General features: G+C 42.8%; 1 protein-coding gene across 8 annotated transcripts in view; it reads right to left on the bottom strand.

Annotated features, from left to right (window-relative positions):
- SOX13 (SRY-box transcription factor 13) overlaps positions 1 to 17,822 on the bottom strand; it is a 47,092-nt gene extending 29,270 nt beyond the window's left edge. For 2 of the 8 annotated variants that reach the window (XM_077295044.1, XM_077295043.1), the window contains exon 1: positions 17,541 to 17,725. Coding sequence is in view for 1 of the 8 variants with exons in the window: in XM_077295040.1 (XP_077151155.1) it covers positions 17,579 to 17,631 (53 nt within the window). In the remaining 7 variants the exon portion in view is untranslated. Of the gene's footprint in view, positions 1 to 17,540 lie in introns of all 8 variants that reach the window. The other 6 variants (XM_077295037.1, XM_077295035.1, XM_077295040.1 and 3 more) reach the window with 6 other exon arrangements.
- Positions 17,823 to 18,714: the final 892 nt, after the last annotated feature.

Raw genomic sequence — 18,714 nt, 5'->3', positions numbered from 1 at the left:
AGAGAAAAACCTGAAAGAAATTGCTAAAAGTACAGCAAATTATCACTACAGGAGAAAGCTATATGGAACCACTAAAAAAGGTGACCATAAACCTCCAAAAGTCATTTAGTGGCCTGCTTTTCCTCCCACCACCCTATACACATTTTCAAATGACCGTAGTAGTAGTTAGTAGTAGTAGTTAGTAGTTACTAGTAGTAACACGGGTCAGTGGGGGCTCTCATCCACCAGCCTTGTTGTCTTTAGAAAGACTGCACGGGTCGGGGCTCATCCCACTGAACGCCCGCACTCCTTCCCCATGGGCAGAACACTACTCAGACAACACATGGTGAAGGTACCGCACTCCTGTATGACTTTGGTCACCAACAGTTAAAACATATATTACATTCACAAGTACACAAGATGGTTCAAGTGACAAGAGTTTCACCCTCCCACTGACTCGCCAGGGATTAGAACCTCCACGACATCAGGGCATCCAGGGCCAACTACCCCAAATCAGCAGCACTTCGCTTTTGGCAGGCATACACCAAGAGGAAACTTAGGAAGCTGACCAAGCACAGAGCGGTATCTGGCCAAGGGACCGGATTGTCCCAACCTGGGTTATCTAAACTAATTCATGGGCTCAGTGTTGGGCAGTGGAGAAGTTCTGTAATCCGCCAGCTGAAACCATGGTCTCTAAGCTAAAGTCCTGTAGTATCACACGATCAGGCCCCTTTTTAGGTCCATAAGCTCCCATTTCAGGGCACTGGGCCCCACAACATTGAGGGGGGAGATAATCATAGCTTTACTCTCATTGTTACCTAGCTCAATTAAGACTGAATAATTGTCCCCCAAATGATGCAGACTAGTATATTGCAGGGGGCTGATGAAATCCGTAATCAGCAGGCATTCCACAAATTAACATACAAAAAGGGGCACCTGACAGTCTCACATGAAACATTGCCTCATGTCCCTTGACTTACTGAAGGAATAGTATGTCTGGCATGATTAAGAATAGTTAAGCCCCACACAAGTGGCCATATTTTCCTCATTGATGCTGAGTCATTACAGTAGGCTATTGGCCACATGCAGTTGATATATTTTAATATTATACACAGCACTGTGCAAAAGTTTGAAGCAGGTGTTGAAAACATTTTATGAGATTATGAGCCTCAATGGGGACAGTTTCAATTATTATTATTATTCATTTTTATAGCACCATTTATTCCATGGCGCTTTACAAGTGGAAGGGGCAATTATAGATAAGTACAATAAACAGGAGTAAAACAAGGCACACACAAGTACAGAAGGAGAGAGGACCCTGCCCGAGAGGGCTCACAGTCTACAGGTTTGTAAAGCGATGTGCAATTAATGGTGCTATATAAGGGAGTAAAATAAATAAATACATAAATAAATAAACAGAAACAGCTGTGTAGGAGGCTTAACCCCTTAAGTGACCTGGCCAAATTTTTTAAAATCTGACCAGTGTCACTTTATGTGGTAATAACTCTGGAATGCTTAGACATATCCCAGTTATTTTGTTTTTTCGTGACACATTATACTTTATGATAATGGTAAATTTAGGTCGATATGTTTTGTGTTTATTTATAAAAATATCAAAACATTGACAAATTTAAAAAATGTGCAATTTTCACATTTTGAATGATTATCCCTTTAATTCAGATCATCATACCATAGAAAAACATTAATAAGTAACATTTCCCACATGTCTGCTTTACATCAGTACCATTTGTAAAATGTTATTTTATTTTGTTAGCATTTTAGGAGGTTTAAAAATAAGTAATTTTTCTAGGAAATTTACAATATTTATTTTTTTACAGACCTATCCTGGTTTGAAATGACTGAGGGTCCTATTTTCTGGAAACCCCCAAAAAGGATACCATGTTAAAAACTGCACACTTGGACATATTGAAAACAGCAGTCAGGTAGTTTATTAACCCTTCAAGTAATATTCAGAAATTAATGTAAAGTGGCATAACAGAAATGAAAAAGTGTATTTCTACCACCTAAATGTCGGTAACTTCTGAACAGGCCGCAATAGCCGGGAGACCCTAAAGCCGCCATTTGTCCATGAACTGCCATGACAAACATCAGGACCACACAATCATGATCTCAAGTTCCGATGAAGTTAAATAGGAAGCCCCCCCCCACACTCTGTTAACCATTTATATGATGTAGTCACTTTTGAGAGCAGCATCTAAGGGATTAAACAGATATGGACGGTGCCAACACTGATCGCGGCTAATGCAGCAAGTTGTCAGCTATAGTGTACAGCCGACAGCTGCTGGATTGTCACCTGTATGGGGAGGGCTATTCTCTTAGATATCAGGTCAGTAAAAAGATGTATTGGCGGTCATTAAGGGGTTAAAACTGGGTGAGGAACAGCCAAACTCCTTTAGGTGACGCTGTGGAGGTCTTTTTCAGATCAGGAGACATACAGTACGGCAAGACTCCAGACACAACAAAGTTATACTGAATCAGCATATTCGCTCACATGCAAATCTTTCAAAGAAGGCTGGGGTATCAAGCTCTTTTGAAGAAGCACCAAGAAATGGGCAACTTTAGGACCAGTGGTCAGCCAAGGAAACTTTTTGCAGCAAATTAAAAGACACCTCATGCTTCTTTCCATTTGAAATTGGAAGGTGGCCAGAAGGCCATCAGCTCAGAACTGGCTGCAACCAGTGGGACCCATCTACTGTTGGAGATGTCTGGCCAGAAATAGACTTCATAGAAGAATTGAGGGCAAAAAGCCATATTTTCAACATGGAAACAAAGCCAAGACACTGGTGTGGAGAAAAATGGCAGCAAGTGCTCTGGACTGATGGATTAAAATGTGTAATATTTGGCTGAAAAAAAGAAGGAAGTTTGGTCTGAAGAGCGGTACAAAAATGAGTGTCTGTAGACAACGGTAAAGCAGGTGGAGGTTCCTTGCAAGTTTAGGGCTACATTTCAGCAAGCTGACTTGGGCAGGATTAATAGTGTCCTCAATGATGAGAACCACAGATACTTATCCATCATGCAATACCAACAGGGAGGCATCTGATTGGCTTCAACTTTATTCTGCAGCAGAACAAAGACCTCAAACATACTGCGAATATGATTAAGAACTACATTTAGTGTAAAGAAGAACAGAGTCCTGGAAATGATAATCTGGCTATGTAGAATACCGAAGGCTGATTGATGGGTACCGTAAATGTTAATGAAATAACTTTGCAGAGCAATGACCAAGAACGCTTCTAATTTTAGCCATTAATTGAGAAAAATAACATAATAATCAACTAATCTGATCTAAGCCATTATATATGAAAAACAATCATTTACAATGAAAATAGGGTGTAACAGATCAAGCAAAACTCATAACTTAACACAAAAAAAACAAGCCCAAATTTGCTTATTTATCAGCACAATGCTCCTTACCTACAATGCCTTGTAGCGGACTTAATTATTGTCTTTATAACACAGCTTGATCCAAATAATGTTCTTTATTTGTTCCTCTCCAGGCAACTGTAGGTCACATAGCTAGTTGTTTATATGACACGCAAGTAATGTATTAGAAAATGTATTCTTATCATCAATGATCCCATCCATCTGCCCCTACCTATGTGGGGGCAGGAAGTGGGCTCAGCAGCAATTCTATCAGCTTTCTAACCCTATTCTAAAGCGCATTTGTCCAACCCGCGATGTTATCTGCGAGTTTTTCAGAATTGAGAACATACAACGAAAGCCCATTTGAACTGTCTGACCTGCGGCTGTTAAACGACCACCAATTAGCTACTTAGAAGCCGATCTGCAGTCATTTCATAGGCTGTTAGATAAGCCAATCCGCTCTTCCATGCGCACAGAACGATCAGAATTAGAATGTTAAACTTTTAAAAGATGACCGAGGAGGATGCAGATAATATTATGGGGAGAATTTACAAAAGACTCTATGAATGAACAATCAACATCATTAAAAATAAGGTGTCAAATGGCACTGGGATCGAAAAAACTTGTTTTTATGTTATGTATATGTTATTTTATGGGGCCGTGCACATATCTTATTTTTGCCTCAGATAGAATCTGTCACAGGGAAAAAAAAAAATAGGAGCATGCAAAATTTCTATCTGATATTCAGATTGCACCTGGCAATGCCAGCTAATGAGTGCGTGGGGCAGAAATAAAACAAACAAAAAAACCCACAAATGCAACTGCACTTGGTTGGCATCTGAGTGCAGTTTGATTTTTCACAGGCTGGCAGAATGGAGAATTTTATTTTTTCACAGTGGTGTGACCCTGGCCTTATGGCCTTAATGTGAGTAAGAAACAGGTAAATAATTGGACTTACGGTATGTGCTTAAAAAAAAAATAAATAAATAAAGTGGGGCAAGATAATGAAACGGCATTCCTTGCTATTATTTTTAGGGCAATGAGAAGGATTACTGTGTTCTTTCAAGTTATAACGGCAAACGATTGTCCATTTTACATGCTATTTACATGAAGCCATACAGGCTAGAGAGCTTTCAGCCACACAAATAATTATATATCAACGGTGGATATTGCATACAGTACTCTGTGGGAGCATATCCTAGTTCGGATATCGGACTGTATTAGAAGGATATACTATTTGAGAGCCAAAAAGTTTGAACTTTAAATTAATGATCAGTTAGAGAGCATAATAATTTCATCGGAATAACCAAAAAGGAGAAAGTACCAGGCCCACCTCTACATAAACTGCAGTCCAGCGCATGTATTACTGCCAATAGCAACACTAAAGCAAATATTGCAATCTTTGTAACTGTTTGCTGCTAGTGCAGATATTTATTTTGCTTTGTTCTCCTGAAGCAGCTTGTGTATACGTTCTAAAGTTATGCAACAATAGTAATAAATTCCAGGCTGGATTATTTTAAGTTTAGCCTGAGCAAAACAAGCAGAAGCACACATTTGTAACGCAGCTGCAAAACGACATAATAACTGCTCATAGACTCTACCCGCATTGTGACCTGTGGAGACTAGGCCGCTTTGTATCTACACAGCAGACGAGATTGCTCCTTTGAGGGTCATCCACGCGTGAGGTTTTGGTTTCAATCCAACAACTTGCAAACTTCTTTCATCTCTCGGCACCTCAACTTCTAATTCCATATGGTTCCAACACAGTCTGTGCCCGCAAACAAAATTGGACCAGGGTACAACAAACTGACTACAGTTAAGATCTCACAAATCCTGAATCCGGCTTGGTCTTCTAGAAAGTATTTTTCAATCACATACATGACATTTCTTGTTAAATAAACAAAAAAACAAACCTGGAATAAAGAAAAAAAGTTTCCAACCCTATCAAAAGGACTATGGTGGATGAGATGTATTACTGATATCATAAGGGTATGTTTCCACGTTCAGGAAACGCTGCTTGTTTGACGCTGCGCAGCGCTGCAGTATCAAACAAGCAGCGTCCAGATGTTCCAGCATAGTGGAGGGGATTTAATGAAATCCCGTCTCCACTATGCGTGGAAACCCGCACGCGGCGGCCCTGCGACTACGGACATGCTGCGCGTCTTTTCAGATCGCAGCATGCCCGTACACCTTGCGGGGACGCAGCGTCCCCGCAAGGCATATCACAGGGCCCTATGGGACAGAGCGATCATCCCGGATGTGAAGAGTTAACACATCCGGCATGATCGCGTCCCAGAAAGGGGGCGGGGCTTAGCGCCGAGCGGCTTCGCCGCTGCGGCGATCCCGCCGGCCATCCGTACCGTGGAGACATAGCCTAAGACAGATCACCTATTTGTCGACCTCCCACTGTGTATAAAGAGATCCATCACATGAAGACTTTCCAATGGGTGTTGAGCAGCTGGCCAAACACTCAATTCGTATTGTGGATGGACAATGTAACACGCCTCCTCACTGACACTTTACTTGGCCGTTTATATTGCAGTGCAGTATTGTAGAAAAACAGAAAGTAACACCACATCTACATTATTTAAAAACACTGGAAATACAGTCAATGCATCATGAGAGAAAACCATAACTATGACTGAAATCGAAAATAGCTCCGATTCTGACGATTTTTAATTTGCCAACAATCAGATGCTGTTAAGTGGCACTGTGTGTATTTCATGATGACAAGATTAGGGGATCACAGCACTAAGATGTTTAGCAGTAGTTTAACTCACTCTCGTAATCTACTATATAGTTGTCTAAGGGTCACTTCCGTCTTTCTGTCTGTCACGGAAATCCCGCGTCGCTGATTGGTCGCGGCCAGCTGGCCGCGACCAATCAGCGACGGGCACAGTCCGGCCGTGAAATGGATGCTCCCCTACAGTCAGTGCCTGCTCCATACTCCCCCCCCCCCAGTCAGCATCCACATAGCGTTAACCGGACTGCCTTACACCGCGGCATAAGTCAGTCCGTTAACGCTGCCATTAACCCTCTGCGTGACCAACTTTTTACTATTGATGCTGCCTATGCAGCATCAATAGTAAAAAGATCTAATGTTAAAAATAATTTAAAAAAAATAAAAAAATCATTATATTACTCACCCTCCGGTGGCCCCCGGATCCAGCCCAGGCCTTTCCCGCTCCTCGTGCGCCGCTCCGGTCCCCAGAATGCATTGCGGCAATGACCGGAGATGACGTAGCGGTCTCGCGAGACCGCTACATCATCACGTGTTATTGCCGCTTGGGACCAGAGCGGCGCCTGAGGAGCGGGAAAGGCCTGGGATGGATCTGGGGGCCGTCGGAGGGTGAGTATACAACTATTTTTTATTTTAATTCTTTTTTTTTTTTTTTTAACAGGGATATGGTACCCACATTGCTATATATTACATGGCCTGTGTTATATACTGCGTGGGCAGTGTTATATACTACGTTGGCTGTGCAATATAATACGTGGGCTGTGTAGTATACTACGTGGCTGTGTAATACACTGCGTGGGCTGTGCTATATACTGCGTGGGCTGTGCTATATATTACGTGGCTGTGCAATATACTACGTTGGCTGTAATATGCTGCGTGGGCTGTGCTATATACTGTGTGGGCTGTGCTATATACTACATGGCTGTGCTATATACTACGTGGCTGTGCTAATACACTGCGTGGGCTGTGCTATATATTACGTGGCTGTGCAATATACTACATTGGCTGTGCAATATACTACGTTGGCTGTAATATGCTGCGTGGGCTGTGCTATATACTGTGTGGGCTGTGCTATATACTACGTGGGCTGTGTTATACTACATGGCTGTGCAATATACTACGTGGGCTGTGCTATATACTACATGGCTGTGCTATATACTACGTGGGCTGTGCTATATACTACGTGGGCTGTGCTATATACTACGTGGGCTGTGCTATATACTACGTGGGCTGTAATATGCTGCGTGGGCTGTGCTATATACTGTGTGGGCTGTGCTATATACTACATGGCTGTGCTATATACTACGTGGGCTGTGCAATATACTACGTGGGCTGTGCAATATACTACGTGGGCTGTGCAATATACTATGTGGGCTGCTATATACTACGTGGCTGTGCTATATACTACGTGGCCGGCCGCAAACAATCAGCGACAGGCGGACTCCGGCCGCGAATTGGTGCAGGATTTGAACCACGCTTCGCTAATTGGTCGCGCCTGGCCAGCCGAATTCTGTGTGTTCATTGTATTATTCTAAAATCTTCATAAATAAACTACATACATATTCTAGAATACCCGATGCGTTAGAATTAGGCCACCATCTAGTATGAGAATAAACATGCAAGCTCAACTGAGCAAAGTGTGCATGTTTAGGAGGAGGACATGAGATCCAGGGCACACATCGAATATACATTTCTCTAAAGCAAACCCTTCGTGTTAATTTGACATACATTTGGATTTCACGTAATACCTTAAAAGTTTCCATTATTTTTAGCTATATCCTTTTTATGTTAAAATAATATGAAGTGAGCCTAATTCAAACTGTATTCTGATTAAAGTACAGATAATCTAAAGAAGGTGGTAGGCGAGAATGATTTGTAAACCTTTCACCTAATCGATTTTGTGGCTTATTGTTAATTTATTACTTGCCTGAGTCATTTTGGTCTACAGTCTCAGCTACAAAAATCAACAAACATACACGAAAACAGCTTGTAAATTCCATTTCATATGATTTGATTGATGATATGATTGAAATTTCATTTCAATGATTCCATAAATCATTGTGCATTTGACCAGAAAAAGAAATTGGATATAAAAGTAAATTTTGATATAGGTTTGTATGTGTTGGTCAATATTACTAACTAGAAATCTTATGTAAATGAATCAATTGACAAATTTGCTAATTTGAAAAAAAACCATCATGTTTTTACAATTCTGTTTCCATCAGCAAGGCCAGGTAATACCACGCCTGGGCCCCACTCAAATTGCATGCTGTCCACTCGGTTTGCTGACCTAAACAATATGGCTCCACCAGGAGCACATTTTAAAGGGACTCTGTCACCTGAATTTGGAGGGAACAATTTTCAGCCATAGGGGCGGGGTTTTCGGTTGTTTGATTCACCCTTTCCTTACCCGCTGGCTGCAATATTGGATTGAAGTTCATTCTCTGTCCTCCATAGTACACGCCTGCGTAAGGCAAGATTGCCTTGTGCAGGCATGTACTACGGAGGACAGAGAATGAACTTTAATCCAATATTGCAGCCAGCATGCAGCCAGCGGGTAAGGAAAGGGTGAATCAAACACCCGAAAACCCCGCCCCTATGGCTGAAAATTGTTCCCTCCAAATTCAGGTGACAGAGTCCCTTTAAGCTGGTTCTTTTGTGGGTGGGGGACCCCAAATAGGATAGTTAAGGTAGCCCAGATGTGGGATGTGCAGCATTACGCAGTCTCTGACTAGTAGTATTTATGCTGATCAGCAGCTGTTTAATTTACACTGAATGATCTGCATTAGTTCACTGTGCATAGGCTGCCAAGGTGGTCGGCAGCACAAGTTCTATTTACAGCACATTGTTCTGTGTGGAGGACGATGATGCAAACCACTTTATTGCAATTACTAAAAAGTTTTGTAAAAACAAAATACCCTTACGATCGCTACAATATCTCAGGTATGAAAGAGTCCTGAAAGATAGCAGCTTGGCTTTTACAGGCTATAACCACATTTCTAACGTTTTATTGATTGCTGCAAGAATGACAAAAATGAACTACATTAAGAAGCAGCAGCTTTGCATGAGCTTAGATCACACTTTCTATGTGTAGTCCTGTGAATCAAAACGCCGTCACTCCCTTCCAACTGCCCATCTCCTAATGTCTCCAAGGTCAGCAAGGCAAAGGGGTCAGCTGAAAAACGCCAATTAACCACAGACTCAGACTACACACAGTTTATTTGTAGTCTGTAACCAAGGAGACCTTTATTTTATGTAAATGAAAAGGAACCAAAAAATGTTTGGCTGCAAATGCATGCAATTGTTGTAGCTGACAATTCTTGGTCTAAAATATACTGTCCTCATCTACAGAACTACCCAAATAATTGTTTGCAGACTTTCAATGGCACATTTGTTTTGTTTTTCTTACTATAAACACACCTGATTTTGCACCAAGTTCACACAGTATAAATTAAGGGGGAAAAAAGTCATTTACATTAAATATACCTGTACTACTAATAGCATACCCTCCAAGTGACAAGATAACTGTGATGGGGTGGCAAAGTATTTGACGCCTGGAGAGGAATCATTGGTGATGTGGTGGGCATATTCAATTCTAGAACAGTTCCAGGAACCTTAGCCATCTAATTCTGCTGTCAACCCTTCTTGGGTCAATACTTAAGGCTGGCATTGCAAAGGTAAATTGGGAAACTGGGGAAGGCCCCACCATTGCCAAAGTAGCACCCTCTTAAAATTGTAATCTACATTTGCAGGATTGACAGAGACCAGCACTACAGCACCCTGCAGCTAGTCAATGTGCCCCACATGGCCAGCATCGCTTCCTCAGCTGTAGTCACCCACTCAGCAGTTTCTAGCCCCCATCCTGTGTGCTCACACAATTGGCCATATTCCCAGTGGGGCTAGCCGCCTAACGCTAATCTGGCATACTGCAACTACCAAGGCAAGGAGACCTCCACACTGACAGCAGCTGCTGATAAAGGAGCAAGGAAATCCAGATCCACTGCAAATACTGTGTGGGTCTAATTTAATGTTACAATTAATTTATTTGCATAGTGTAATAACACTGGGCCCTACTTATATTTAGCCCAGGGCCTTATAGAAAGGGACTGGTCAGAACAAATACAAAGCAAGGTGAACCATCTATTATCTCATTGTCCTTGTGACATTCAGTTGCTGCAGGTGACAAAGGAAGGGACTGCACAAAAGACCCTTTCTTCCCCTGAAACTATTGTTGTGTATTACAACAGCTTCTGAAAAACAACAAAAGCAGCAGGCACACAAAAGGGATTTTTTGTTTTGCATGTTAAGGATTCTTTTGACACCCTATAGCTGCAGGTGACAAAAGGACAATGGGAATGTGCACATCAGTCCCACCCTTTACTGTCTGAGGTGTATTCAGGCTGATTAGCTGTGACATATGGCTCAGCTAATAGTCCACATGCCACACAGAAGACAAGTTCAGTGTTTATTAAGGCTTTTATTTCTTAACACAAATATGTTTTAGAGCTTGAAAAATCCAATATATTGTTTAAAGATGAACAGCAATGTGTCCGACATCCGGATGATCAGACAATAACTAGGACTTCAGAGTCTGTTTCGACAAGTAGAAGGCATGTTGCAGTAATGTCAGAAGTTGGCACTGAGCACTCAGGAGGAGGATGGTGTCTCTACGGCATTGATTTTCAATAGCAAAATCAATGGCCAGTCCAGATCCTTGTAAGAAAGAGAGCAGCAATGATGCAGTCTCCCCGCTGCTTCTACCCACTCACTAAGAATGGTCTGATGAATAAAATTGGCTTGAAACACAGTTCTGACCTAACCGTACTATGTAGAGACCATGGTTTATCACAGCTGAATGTGCAGAGAATAAACATTCCCCCAATAACAATTTGCCTTAAGGGGTGGTCCGAAATCCAAATTAATTTTCACCCTTAAGCCCTTTCTATTTGATGTCATAATCTAAACTATTTTCTAATTTACTTGAATTAAAAATGTCCTATACTTCCCTAACTACTTTTCTCCTTTTTTTAACCTCCTTTTTTATGGCGCTTTGTTTGAGAATTCCAGTGTATGTTGGGATTCGTAAACGAAGCGTCATCGGGGGGCAGAGGTTGTGGTCACTGCCACAGCTTCCCCCCCACCCTAAAACAGAGTCATCAGCGGCACTTGTTTCCAGGAGCTGGGCTAGTCCATGAGTGATGTATGACAGCGCACTCTTCTCGCTGACTCAGATCGGCAGTAACGAGCCGGCAGGAGAATGCATGGTCAGAATATCTGGCTTAAAGGTCCAATGACATCACTTGTGGGGCCAGAGCTAGTCTCTGCACGCCAGGTATTCTGACAATGCTTTCCCCTACCGGCTTCTTACTGCTGATCAGAGCCAGAGAGCGTTTCCATTGTGCACATCGTGCAGGGACTAGCCCTGAAACAAGAGTACAGATGATGCCGTTTCAGAGTGGGGACAGAGGCTATGGTAGTGACTGATGCTTCTGCCCCCTAATGATGCTTTGTTTGAGTATCAGAGAGCAGGAAAATGTAGAGACCAAAACTCTCCAGCGATGTGTCACTTACTGGGCTGCTTAGTGTAGTTTTGATAATAAAAACAGTGATTTTATTATGAGTTGACTAGTAAACCCACGGCTATCTAGTCCTCCTTATTCAGGAGCTCTGTAATAACCCTGCCTCCAGCTTTCTGCCTATGCACAGTGTCAACAGAAAGCTGCCAATCAGTGGTGTGGGCGGGTTTATACAGAGCCTAACATTAGAGAGCTGCTAGATTTTTTTTATCAAACTGCACTACAAAGCCCAGTAAGTGACACGTCACTTAAATCAGGGTCTCTATCTTTAGATTATGCTGATCTCAGATTAGCAAAAACCTGGTGACAGATTCCTTTTAATGCAAATTCGGTTCTCTAACATGTAACCACTTGTTTTATTCTGTATTTGGCGATGTGCCACTTGTCTGATTTGGACTTGTTAAATAGTGACCACCTATAGTCCTATCTTTATGTTCCTTTTTCCTATAAGAATATACACTTGCCACAATGGGGCGTTCTGCTCTACTCAAGATAATGGCTCTTATGGTCAGAATAAACCTTCTTTAAATTCATAGAGCGTTATCTCGTCATCCTCAGGAGATTGAGAAGTTCAGGTCCATACCCAGCAAAGATTCCAGGGAGCAATGAAAGCATTGGTGTAGAATCGTAGAATCATTTACAACCAGGGTTTTTTTCTAAATGTGTTGCTAAGGTAGGACAGTAAGTTTATGTTCACATGAAGTGAATATGCAGATTTTACACATGGAAAATACACTCCGTATATCAGCATCATTGTCCCTAAGGGCTGCGTAATTTCTGCAAAGTAAATGCCGTAAAGGTAAAGTCCAAACTAACGGTATGTATCCACAGGGCATATACGAAGCAAACTTTCTAGACATGAAACGCAGCAGAGTTATGTAGGATGAATGCTTACACGGCAAGTCATGTTCAAAGTGAAAGATGACCAACACTGTGGATTTGAAACCCATAGCGTGTCAATTAATGATGCAGATGTCAAGGAGTATTTTACACCTTGCAATGCAAAATCATGACTCTTAACTGCAGCATTCAAGCAATCAAATCAGATTCCCATGCTGGCGGTCCACAGTAGAAATGTCCCAGGTGCAAGAAAACCAATTTGTGTAGATGTTTGATAGTGGTGAATATAAGTTGTATAAACGCAGCATAAACCGACACACTACAAGTGACAAATTTGACACGTGGATCAATTTATGCTACAGATCGTCTCTATAACATGTGGATGAGATATCATAAAGGACATGGTGCCGTTACAGTAATACAGAGGTAGGGTTCTCGTATGAGTGCTGTGCTTCTCACAGATAGCACTCGTACCCATGATAGTCTATGGTGGAGCTCACATAGCCAATCTTTTCCGTGGACCCATTGATCTACATAAAAATATGGAAAATTGTCCGATATTTATCAGAGTGACAGAAGTCTATGCATCCATAAGAAAAATGGCTAGCACTCAGAAGCCATCTGCATACTGTCAGTTTTTTTGCAGACTGGTTTTTTAAGAGATGGTAGAGAAAAATTCATTGTTATTTTTTTCCCCATGTGAGAAACCTGGTGAGACAGTAAAAACGGACACATGAACCAAACTCTGATCAAAAACACTGATGAAACTGACAGTATTTAATTTATTTATTTTTTGCATACAAGAAAAATCATTGATGTGTGAAGGAGTCCCTAAACAGACCCCTGTAAACACAGCATTAATGCATTTCCATGGGTTTGTAAAACCGGCTGTCTTTTCCGAACATTTTTGATCCATACATCACAATTAGTCCATTTGGAGCCAAGTTCATCCCAGAATAAAACTGTTATAGAAATCAGTCTCCTGGTCATGAATGAAGCACAAGAATTATATATAGGAGAACACCTGCCAAAATCAATCACTTAGGTTCCAGGCACACAGAACTACAACAAAGGGCCGAAGTAACACGCAAAACTATCAAACACATGCATGACAGGTATGTGTGAACATGGCCTTTACCTCTACAGGAAAATACACCTAGTTTACCTACTGGGGTAAAGGATATTACAATTTTTCTAGATACATTTCATGTAGCATTGAAACAAAACTCTAGCAATGATATGCCAGGTCTGGTTGCTACTTGTAGAAGAGCTTTTGACATTAAAAATGCATAGCATCAATGACAAACATAAAAACTGGTGGCCATAAAAATAAATAAATAAAAAAGTGTATTTTCCTGACTGCAGCAACTCATAATAAAAATACAGTTTGAGAAAAAAAAAGTACAGAAATTCTTGTAGAACTGACTTCATGTAAGTCGACCATATGATTTTGTCAGTTGGAATTAATCTGTAGTTAATGTGACAATACAGTAACTGTTGCCAAATATCAGAATAAACTAAAATATATCATCAGATTCAGAGCCCTTCTGAAGTCGCTGCTCTCCCAGGATAACAGCCATATTATTCTGCTTCTATGATATACACAGTGAACCCTTTGGCAGGGATGACAGCTGACAAGGAGCAGCTGCAGTTTCTTAAAGGAAAGAATTGAAAGACTTTCCATAGGTCACTGTTACTGACAGAACCCAACTATGACAAACCGCATTCGAATACATGCAGATTTTCCAACCTAGCCACAATCAGCGGAGTAAATAGCCAGACAATAATGTGTTTTATAGAAGGGTGCACTTCATCACTGGGGAGAAGAAATGTTATTGTCCCTTTGATTCCACAAGGCTCTAAACAGCAGGACCCCTAGTAATAAACTGGTTGGTTGGTCAGCCATTAAGCAAGAATAGTCAATCATTCTCCATTGGGGTAGATAGGAGTTTTTGGTAAGGCAAAATTAAAAGCTATGTTTTTTATTCTACAGTGGGCACATTTCCATCTAGAACAAGGGAACCAGTCACCAGGTTTGGGGCCACAAAATCGCAAGCACTTGGGTTCAGCATTGTTAACATGACTGTAAAAAAAATGTCTGTTTCAGTCTTTGGTGAAGAACCTCAAAGTGATGAGCCCGGTAGCATTGGGCATAGAGTCCTTGGCGCTTTGATGTTGGCCCGAATTACAGGTTCGTATTGCTTATTTTTGTTTTTTTGTTTAATTTCCAGAGCTAGTAGAATATTTCTAGACGGATTAGCTATATTCTTCCAGCCCTGATATACATGAAAAGATGGCAACAATATGGGAACAATATACATTTTACTCATCCTGCTATCAGGACACAAATGAAGAACACAGCCCATAATCTGTCAGTGAGCATCTCCGACAGCTGCTAACAGCGGTGAAAGGTCTTAGGAGACTCTATAGAAGTCTTCATTCACCTCTCAGTATACAGAGAAAGCCGTAGATGCAGCTGGTTCCCACATCTGTCACGTCAGAAAGAACTGAATCTCGCACGTCCAGACTCATTATACATTCAGAAAGAAAGCTCGCTTCACCAAGGATTTCTATAGACAAGAGATTCCTTTATATACATCTGGTTTATTAATGTGTGCGACATGTTTCACAAAAGTGCAGCATATTATACATTTTCCCCATTGAGGGGAACCCTGTATAACGAGTCTATCCTGTCGTATGCGTACATCACTGCCATAATGGGCTGAAGCATACATGGCCATATTGCAGCAGTTTTGTCACGGCCCTTTGATGTCACAGCACTGAGTCTAATGTCAAAGTATTAAATAATGTATTATGGCGCACAATGGTACAATATGTTGAATAATACGGTGTTTCAGGGAACACCAGCATGTATCCTCTTATCATCGGGGGCTCTTTAGTACTAAGAAAAATACACCCAAATTCTGTCTCAAATCGCCTCCCCCCACCTCCCCTAAAAATAAAAATCACCATTATTTTGCAGAAATAATAAATTAAGTTGTAGAAAAGAAAGTTACCAGAAGTCTTATTAAAGTAATGCACTGGAGATGACAACATATTCACTTTGGTCGGGTTCAGTCCAGTCTGTATTCCCCCTGTTCATGGCCGTGTCAAGGCCGACCTGCATACAGAATGCTGCCATAGGTTTGCCCATTGAGCATGAGAGTCCGCACGCGGTATGACCCCCATACAATAGGGCCACTCCTCAGTGGAATCACCCCTGTAAGTGACACGTTACCCAGTGAAGTGGCAGCAGCCATATAATCATAGAGTGAACAAATGGGGGCATTTTCATGCAGAATTCCAAATTGTAATATTCACCCAAAACTGTGTAGAAAATTCCCACAAATTCAGAAAACTGACATTGGTATTAGGGTAAATAAACCCCAATAACATCACTCAACATGAATGTGTCTGGGATAGGAAATCAATATTAACTCCGATGGGATCAATAGACTCACTGCACCATATAAAATACAGTAAATACATCTATAATCCTCATGGAGATTTTGCTTTTATAGATGACTCCGGATGACAATTGCCGGCACGTGAAGAAAGTATAAATATATGATGTTCCCTATGAGGACATAAAGCAGGTATGTGGCCATCGGCTTCGGAATGAGCCGCGTGCATAGAATCAATATATGCGATAATACAAACCGGTATGGCATTCTTATACGGATGGGCAGCACTTCTAATTATTACACTCGGGTATATACAGTAAACACCAGTCACGTGTTACTAACCAGAACACCGCCATGATGCGTCAGTATACTGTAAACATTAATCATAGTGATCGGATGTGGATCTGACCACACAAGTGTCCCATAACGGGCAGGACCATGGGGGCCACTGGCTCCCACCATAGATCGGAGGACATAGAAAGAGAACGTCCGGACAACCCCTGCTCATATGCCATATTGTGATCAACACAGATGGGGAAGACCTGTTCAGGACCCCCAATCCCTCTTAGGCTACGTTCACATTTGCGGCCAGCGCCGCAGCGTCGGGCGCCGCATGCGTCATGCGCCCCTATATTTAACATGGGGGCGCATGGACATGCGGCGCACTTGTGTTTTGCGCCGCATGCGTCGCTGCGGCGCCCGCGTCAGGGCGCAGAGGACGCAGCAAGTTGCATTTTTGCTGCGTCCAAATTCAATGAAAAAAACGACGCATGCGGCGCAAAACGCAGCGTTGTGCATGCGTTTTGCTGCGTTTTTGTTTGCGTTGTGCGCTGCGGCGCACAACGCAAATGTGAACGTAGCCTTAGCCAGAGTAGAGACCCTTGCTCTAGAAGACCCCAAGCAACCATCAGTATTACCTAGGCTTACAGATCTTGCAGCCTCTATTAGACTCCAGTATAGTCAATGGGGGTGAGTTGGCGTCCGACCTTTAATGGACCCGGCACTGATGACAATATGACGGAGCAGGATAGAGGGGCACAAAGTGGCCAAAAGACTCCACCGGACTCATCCCCAGCAATAGTGGCTACAGGCCAAGGCTTCCAATAGCCGAGCCGCTGGGGTTCACACGCCGGTTGTTCCGGATGGACAATCCCTTTAATAAGAACACTAAACGTCAGGCTGATTTATAGGTGACCGCTATTCATACACGATGATGCTCTGTGGGCTAATATTCCATTATAATTACAATATTGTGAGGATTGGGCCACAATCGGAGAGACGTGTATAGTCTCAGCGCGACAGCGGCAGTAAACCTAGCGGCCCCTCGGAAATCCCAATTATTTGCGCCTAGGTGGCGCCGTTCATGCAAATTATCGTGTCGCCATAGGTAAACATTGTCAGTCTGCCACAAATACGACTACCCTCATCACTACAACGGTCTCCTCAGTGACAGCAGCAACTTCTCTGGCTTTAGGCAGTCCCATGTAAATGAAGAAGGCGACAGTGGTGACAGAAAAGAGCGTCAGTGTATGTGCAGCCAGGATTCCTGACATGTCAGTGCCAGGGAGAATACATGGGAAGAAGGCAGTACACGTCCTGAGCATGTCCCATACTCACTGCCTGGACGTGGCCACCCTTCCTGCGCCGCTGCTTACTCCGTGAGGCGTCCGTCCGCTGCTGTCCCCGGAATGAGCGCTGCCCGAGTCATAGCCCGTGTGGTGCCGCCGCCGCCGCCCGTGCACTGCCTCCTCCGGGCTCCAGTGGGTGTGAGCGCCTCTCCAGGGATGCAATAGCCGCTTCCTGCCCGCCCCCTGCTGGGCGTGTGAGGAGTCAGCAGTCGGCCGCGCTCACACAGACGGAGTTCTTCTCTCCTGACAGGGGCTGAGCCCACGCGTGTCTTATTTACTATGTCGCGCGGATCACGTGGCGCGCTCCTATACCGCAGCGCCGTGCAGCTCTATGCGCAGTATTACCCCACTCCACGTATATCCACGTGTGTGACTGAATGTGTCTGGGTGTGTGTCCACGGAACAATTAACAAAAGCCCCAGAGCAGCAGCAGGAAAACAATGAACAATGGCCCTTTGTGAGCAGGAGCAGAAGAAAAGCCCTTTGTTCCTGTGTCCATATGATGCTTACAGACCCCCATTACTGGGAGCAGCAGGAAATGGGGGGGAGGGGGCACATTCCTGTCCCGTGAGGGACACATCAAAGGGAAGTGGGGGAGAGAGAGGCCCCTATACTGTGGAAATGGCATTAACCCGCGTGGTGCCGGAGCCTCCCGAATAACCCTCCATTGTGGAGTCAGCACTGCTTATCTTTTTTATTACCAGTGACCTTTGTGTGAGGTGATTGTTGTGCTAAGGAGGAACACAAAGGTCCTGGGAGAAGAAGGCTGGGATTAGCATGGAGTAACCGTCGGCCCCTATTCCTATAATGGCCTAATGTTGGCTCACACCATAGTGTTTCTTCTCTTCTGCTCGTCCTTTACTATATTTGTGGGGAAAGCTGGGTGCCCTGTATTATACGTCTGCAGGCGAGCGTAAGGGAAGTCAGACACGTTTCATCCAGAAAACTCAATGATTTTTCTCTGATATTCTTTCACTTTTCATCCGTGTCTCTGTTTCTACATCCATGTGTCATCCGTGTCTGTTATTTACATCCATGTGTCATCAATGTCTCCATTTTTACATACACGTGTCATCCATGTCTCCATTCTTTACATCCATGTGTCATCCGTGTCTCCGTTTTTACTTCCATGTGTCATCCATGTCTCCATTTTTACATTCATG

Source organism: Ranitomeya variabilis, chromosome 3 (assembly GCF_051348905.1).
Source record: "Ranitomeya variabilis isolate aRanVar5 chromosome 3, aRanVar5.hap1, whole genome shotgun sequence".
Classification (NCBI taxonomy): domain Eukaryota; kingdom Metazoa; phylum Chordata; class Amphibia; order Anura; family Dendrobatidae; genus Ranitomeya; species Ranitomeya variabilis.
The sequence above is the reverse complement of the archived record's forward strand: the minus strand, read 5'-3'. Positions and strand labels throughout refer to the sequence as shown.